The 7,500-nt window shown below is 35.6% G+C and overlaps 1 protein-coding gene across 6 annotated transcripts in view; it reads right to left on the reverse strand.

The window, feature by feature from the left end:
- robo1 (roundabout, axon guidance receptor, homolog 1 (Drosophila)) overlaps positions 1 to 7,500 on the reverse strand; it is a 545,238-nt gene that overhangs the window by 483,157 nt on the left and 54,581 nt on the right. For all 6 annotated transcript variants that reach the window (XM_073922742.1, XM_073922741.1, NM_001365167.1 and 3 more), the window contains 1 exon segment: positions 5,611 to 5,747. In XM_073922742.1, coding sequence (XP_073778843.1) covers positions 5,611 to 5,704 — 94 coding nt within the window. In that variant the 5' untranslated portion in view covers positions 5,705 to 5,747.

Genomic DNA, 7,500 nt, shown 5'->3' on the forward strand with positions numbered 1-7,500 from the left:
GCTAGCAGTGTGAGTAACTGTTTGCAGCAAGACCATCATAAAGGGGTTTGCACACTGGATGCCACGATGTGCGACATAGCTCTATGCATTTTAGAATTGTAAACATACAGTAGGTTTATATCAGCATACACAAACCAGTGCAGCAAGCTGCCCGATGTCTGCGGTGCCCAGCTATGACTCAGGACACTGTTCATATTTTCCCCGCACATTCAGAATGCCATGTGAATAATTAAATTTTAAATAACATGCGAATGTGCAAATCCGGTATGTGTTACTTCCAACGGGTATGTGCGCAGCGCATCCGCTGTGCGACCCCCTAAAGGACAGAGTCTGCTTTAGTCATGTGGATCAGTGACTGCAGAAAAAAAGAACATTACACTGAATGCCGACATTTTCCACACAAATCTTAAAAAGCTTCATGAACCTTTTGCTGAAAGCGCTGAATGTTGGCAAGTAGGTATTGCAGCAGCCCGGAGACCGCAAGTAGGTTGGGTGACCTCCAAGTAAGAGGGACTTAAACCACAATTAGATTGGGTTTAAGTGGTGTGGGTGGAGTAGACATTAATTAAACACATCAGGTTACTGTGAGGTTGGGATTATGGTTGGGTTTAGGTGTAGACGTTAATAAAACACAACGGGTTACTGTGAGGTTGGGTTTAGGTGTAGACGTTAATAAAACACATCAGGTTACTTTAGAATTAGGTGTACACATTCATAAAGCACAATATTAAACTCTAAATACGACTGAATAAATAAATAACTCCAGGTTTGCACAGCCCTCTGGGAGCTCGAAGGCCCACCCACTTGGAGCTGGCACCGACTTCCATTTATACCAAGGGTGGGTAAACTTGATCCTGGAGGGTCGGTGTCCTGCACAGTTTAGCTTCAACACTAGTCAAACACACCTGAACATTAGGGGTGTCAAAATGAATTGTTTCTTCGGTGCACCGCGATGCAGACGCGGACAATTCGGTATCAGTTCAGTAATAATCATAACCGGCTATTATGTACTGACGTCATTTATCTCCTATGCGCTCTGTCGCGGGGGAGGTGAGCGGGAGTATTTAAAACACTCAGCCAACTCAGGGCCGGCCTGTGGCATAGGGACCATAGGCAAATGCTAAGGGCGCTGCACATCCAGATGGGCGCCAGAAATGAGCGCAGTTCAGTTAGTTTTGTTTTCGATATTCCTGACACACATTCAGTTACAGACGGCATTAACTCAAAAACCTCTTACCCTAAAAATATCTAAAGTGTGTTTCCTACAAAAAGATAAAGCTGGTTATGTTTCACAGCTGTCTTCCTTTTTTTTTCGCTCGACATTACGAGCACTGCTCCGTTTGAGCCCTCACAATATGTGTTTAGCTGGGAGAGCTCGCGCTGAGAGGAGCTCTCAGTAAGGGACCGTCAGAAAAGTGCTTCTTTTTTTTCGTTTTTTTTTTTGTTTTTCTGCTCCGCTCAGCGCGAGCTCTCCCTGTCTCACTGTCTCTCTGTGTGTTTGTTTATTTGTTTGGTGCTGTCTATGTTTGTGTATGTGTTTGAATGAGAGACAGTGTGGTGCTATGTCTCTGTGTGTTTATACAGACAGCTTGTTATAGCCTCCCCCCTAAAATATAACACTGTATATAGAAAGCATCGTCAATGCACCATGATGCACCGAGATATCGAATTGAACCGAATCGAAGGCATGATAATCGTAACCGAACCGTGAGACCAGTATAGGTTCACACCTCTACTGAACATGCTAATTAGTGTCTTCATGATGACTAGAAATCTATAAGCAGGTGTGTTTGATTAGAGTTGGTGCTAAACTGTGCAGGACATCCCCCTTCCAGGATCAAGTTTGCCCACCCCTGGTTTATACCCTTCTGAATCTTTGCGCTTGACAACAGGTTTTGATCTTTGGTTTCATTCGATAATACTGGATTTATTTTTCTACAAAGGTTTGAACTTTGAGAGTGTCTAAACAGAGAGAAAAGTGTGAAAATGTTCATGTTTGTCTGAGAAAAGTGTATAAAGTGCGTAGTGAGGGGTTTTACAGCTTTAAAACATGTAAAATAAGTGTAAAAAATAAAGCTGACTACTTTGCAGATTTCGCCTGTTGCAGATTAATTTAGAATGTAACTTTAAAACCTATCCTGTAATACGCTGCCAGTACCTTTTCTGTTATTATACAGACTTATTTCTCAATATATTATCTACATTATATTATTTAAAACTCCTAAAATGTCAATAAAAGTCACTTTGTTAAACTGAATTTTCAACATCAAAAGTCAACAGAGCAAAGATCAACATCCCATAATGCAATTCACAACAGTAATTAAACGGAAAACACTTGTAAATCTCAAAATACTCTTAATAAAATACAGCTAATTAAGAAACTGTTAGCTGAAAGAAACAAAAGCTTTTGTTGTGGTGTTTTTGCCATATTTTTTACAGTGTGTATATCAATTCCCACAACGTAGCCTCGGTTTCATCAAACGAATGTGCCATCAGAGAACGCGTCTCATCAAGCTCAGCTGCAGCATCTGTTTACAGCTCCGTTTGGGCTCCTGCATTGCTGTGCTGCGCATCAGGTGGACTGAATTGGACTTCAGGCAGGATGCTCCCGGCTCGAGCCCTGTTCATTAATGCTGCTATATCAGGCTCCAACTATCAATGCGGGCTCGCAAAAGGCATCACCGCATGCCTGCTAGCGACTGAAATTACAGCTGCCTCCAACGGCACACCAGAAAAGAACATTAAACCCGGAGAGACGCGCACCAACAGACCGAGCTGACAAGTAAATTGTTTCTGAAGCAGCAGGCAAAGGGATACGGAGGGGGGGAATGAAAGAAGGGAAGGTAAACAAGTGAGGAGAAGAAATCATAACGGACAGGAGTGTGAAGCAATAAAGAAGAAAATGGTTGAATAACAGGGTGATTGCGGGGAGGCTGATGTGAATTAGGTAGAGAAAAGTCTAGAAATGGAGAAATGCAGGGACAAAAAGCGTGAGCTCACGGCTGAAGTCGCTCGTGATCAATTGTGGGAATAAACTATACTTTACTAGGAATGTACAATATGCTGCTAGCGATGAAGAAATCATGACACGCTCAGTCAGGTGTCCTGAGATAAATTTACGAGATGAAAAGAGGTTTTGAATGAAGCAAAGCTACAGTGAAAAGTTAGTACAGACAATAAATAAATGCAAAAATTACATGTAATATCTAATTACAAAGCTGAATGAATTATTTTAATGCATTAAATTTGTTAAAAGTGAGAGAACAGACAATTAAAATGTCTGAAAGTAAATATACAAGTAAATCTAAACAGCATATTAATTAACATTTGTCATGACAGGAATGTTGAATTTAAAAATGTAGCAAAATAGAAAAATGGTTACTTTAAACTGAAATAATATTTAACAAAGATTATCATGTTTAATAAAAAATGCGTAAGAGACTGATCAAACTTAGACATTACTGTAAATTTTGAAAGGTAGTATATATTGAAATTAAACAAAAGCACTGTGAAATAAAATGCTCACTTTCTTACTTGTCCCAATTCCCATAAGTTAATTTAATTGACATTTTTCAAAGTTAACTGTATTTTACTGTACTTCACAGTACATACATTTGCCTGCATTTTTACTGTATTTCTTCAGCACAAACATTAAACTGTATATTTACAGTACATACATTTAACTATTTTTACTATACGTTTATAGTATAGATTTAACTGTATTTTACAATATACACACCTTTAACTGTATTTTTACTGTATTTTATAGTATATACACATTTAACTATATTTTACTGTATGTTTACAGTACATACATGTAACTATTACTGTATTTTATAATATATAAACACACATTTAACTATTTTATTATATTTTTAATAGTATATATACATTTTACTGTATTTTACTCTATTTTTCAGTACATACATTTAACTGTTTTCCAGTATGTTTTGAGTATATACACATTTAAATGTATTTTACTGTAATTTTAGAATATATTCATATTTAAATTATTTTACTGTATTTTTACAGTATACATATCTGATTGTATTTTACTGTATTTTTAGCCCATACATTTAACTATTTTACTGTATTTTTTAACATACTTAACTATTTTTACAAAAATATATACAAATTTAAATATTTTTCTGTATTTTATAACATATGCATATAACTGTATTTTACAGTACTTACACTTACATTTTCACTGTTTTAGAATATATTTATATTTAACTATTTTACTGTGTTTTTACAGTAAGTATATATATATATATATATATATATATATATATATATATATATATATATATATATATATATATATATATATATATATATAAATTGTATTTTTACTATATTTTTACAGTCCATACATTTAACGATTTACTGTATTTTTTCAGCACATACATTTAACTATTTTTACAAATATAATATACAAAATTAAATGTAATTTACTGTATTTTTATAGTATATACATAACTGTATTTTACTGTAGTATATACATTTAACTGTATTCTTACTGTATATTTACAGTACATTTAACAATTTTCTGTATTTTTATAATATATACACATTTAAATGTATTTTACAGTATTTGGGGCTGGCATGCGGTCTCAGTGCTGTATATTTAATAGTATTTGTATTTAATAGTATATACACATTTAACTGTATTTTACCGTATTTTAAGAGCACATACATTTAACTATTTACTGTATTTGTATAGTATACACACATTTAAATGTTTTTTTCATTGTATTTTATAATACATACAAATTTAACTGTGTTTTTTATATTATACACATATTTAAATGTATTTTTACTGTATTTTCACCATACATAGATTTAAATGTATTTTTATAGTATATACACATTTAATTGCATTTTTACTGTATTTATAGAGTACACACACTTAACTATTTCCTATGCATGCAACATTTTTTTTTTTTAAACAGCGAAGATGCATCGTCTCCGATAAGGCACAACAAATTGTTAATTTGACAAAGCAAACATTTATCTCACTTGTATTAAAATACAAGTCACATAGCTATTTTTAAGCCAATCTTGCAATGTATTTTTGGCATTCCCGATACTAACAAGCAAGCATACTATCAATCAAGCCATGTTGGTTTAAAACAACGGCATGCTAAATAACTCATTTTGAGCTAAACTGTCCTTTAAAAAGCTTCAATGTGTCTCATACAACTAAATGTATTCATATCTCAAACCCGAGATAAAAGGCACACAAGCAGAAGATTGCAGTCGGCTCTGACTGATGTCTGTTGTTTATCTTGAAATCCCCCTTTCGTTTAACATTATTCATCATTCACCTGAAATAGAGAAGCAGTTGATCTGACAATCCCTTGAATGGTGTCTATCACACAAACAGACAGTTCATCATCTGACTGGAAAGGCAGACAAGATGGGGAGGGAAAAAAACACACCAGAGCCACATGGGAAAAGCACATAAGCCTGCCCTGCAGAATATGTCATGACTGTTTTGTGCAAGTGTCCACATAAAGACACAAAGCCTTTTTGGAAATTCATGTGCAATTAGTAGGCTTATGTGTCTGTTCCCCACAGCACATAACACATAGGCTCATGCACACTTACCTGGAGCCAAAGGACCCTCAGCAAGCTCTGGATGGACAAACTGCAGCAAGGTGAAAATGATGAGGACTTCTGCGCCTGACCATGTGACCTGCATCTTTCTTACAGATCTGGCATCCCTGGTTGTTTCCAAGAATAATCTGGAGAGACAAAGAGAAGTAGTTAAATTGTAGGACCAACCATTGGCACAATTGCAGATGAGAAAATTAATCAATTCAGGTGGCTTAATGCTTGGCACCGAACTGATTTACTGATCCACTGCTGCACTGAATCAAACACAAATATTCAGATTTAAAGGTGAATATTCTGGTACTGAAAGCTGACAGAATTAATAAGCTATTCTCTCATGCAACAGACTGATTTGGATCAATGCTCAAGGCTGATATGAGATCTCACGCCCGGTAGAAATATCGCCTGCTGGTTGAAAATGAATCTATTGGTAACTGTGATCAACCATCTGCAAAGTAGAAGAGCTCTGAGACCGCATGCCAGCCCAATCTAGCCTGAAACCCAAAAGCAAACAGTCAGCAGCACATTTCTTTGGACACAGTGTTGTTTTGATGAAGAGAACATGCAGAGCAGCCGATCTTCACCTGAGCCAGAATTATAAAAGTGACAATGTTTTGCAAATGTGAATTGCTTTTGACCTTTTTTGCACACTTGCTGAAGCTCAAAAAATAAACTGGATTATTTAAAATGAGTTTAAAATGTACAAAAATCTTAAATTTAAATTTAAAATGAAATAATTAATAATTATATCTATTTTTTAACCACAGTTTTAGTGACAATAATAAACATATTAATGTTATTATTGTACACACATCTATTCTAATTCTTTTTCTAACTATACACTGCCTGAAATAAGTCTTGTCATCGATCCCGGTTGTAAGAGCAACAAGTAATTCCTTGACTTCTATTTGATCGTTTGGAAAAGTGGCGATTTTTCAGATGAATCATCTGTTAAACTGCCTCCCATTCATCACAAATACTGCAGAAGACCTACTGAAAACCTCATGGACCCAATATTCTCACAGAAATCAGTGGTTTGGTGAAGAAAAAAATCATGGTTTGCGGTTACATTCAGTATTGGGGCAAGCGAGAGATCTGCAGAGTGGATGGCAACATCAACAGCCTGAGGTATCAAGACATTTGTGCTGCCTATTACATTACAAACCAGAGGAGAGGGTAAATTCTTCAGCAGGATAGCGCTCCTTCTCATACTTCCATATCAAAGTTCCTGAAAGCAAAGAAGGTCAAGGGGCTCCAGGATTGACCAGCGTAGTAACCAGAAATTAACATTATTGAGCATGTCAGGGGTGAGATGGAGGAGGAGGCATTGAAGATGAAGCCAAATAATCTTGATGAACTCTGGGAGTCCTGCAAGAAAGGTTTCTTTGTCATTCCAGATGATTATTAATAAGTTATTTGTTACTGCAGAGATGTATGGATGCAGTCTTCCAAGCTTATGGGAGTCATACACAATATTAAATATTTTTCCACTGCACCATGACTTTATATTCTATACTGTACATTATTTCTGTTTGGTGACAAGACTTTTGTCTAAGCAAAGTTAGGACCTTAAGGTCCTAATTAAATAATTATAAATGAAGGCATGATCATATTTTATTTTGGTGAAATAAGTGTAGTCTAGAGGCCTTTGACTTTCATATATACCACTTCTGATACCAAATGATCAACAAGAAGTTAAGTTATTATTTGTTGTACTGTACCTAAAAAACTTGGATAGGCAACAAGACTTTTGTCAGGTAGTGTATGGGGACCATAGATCACAAAACCGGTCACAAGTGTACATTTTTTGCTGAATAAATAAGCTTTCCTTTGACTTTTGGTTTGCTAGATTGTGATCATATTTATCTGAGATAGAACGATTTG

The sequence above is a fragment of the Danio rerio genome, chromosome 15 (assembly GCF_049306965.1).
Source record: "Danio rerio strain Tuebingen ecotype United States chromosome 15, GRCz12tu, whole genome shotgun sequence".
Taxonomy (NCBI): domain Eukaryota; kingdom Metazoa; phylum Chordata; class Actinopteri; order Cypriniformes; family Danionidae; genus Danio; species Danio rerio.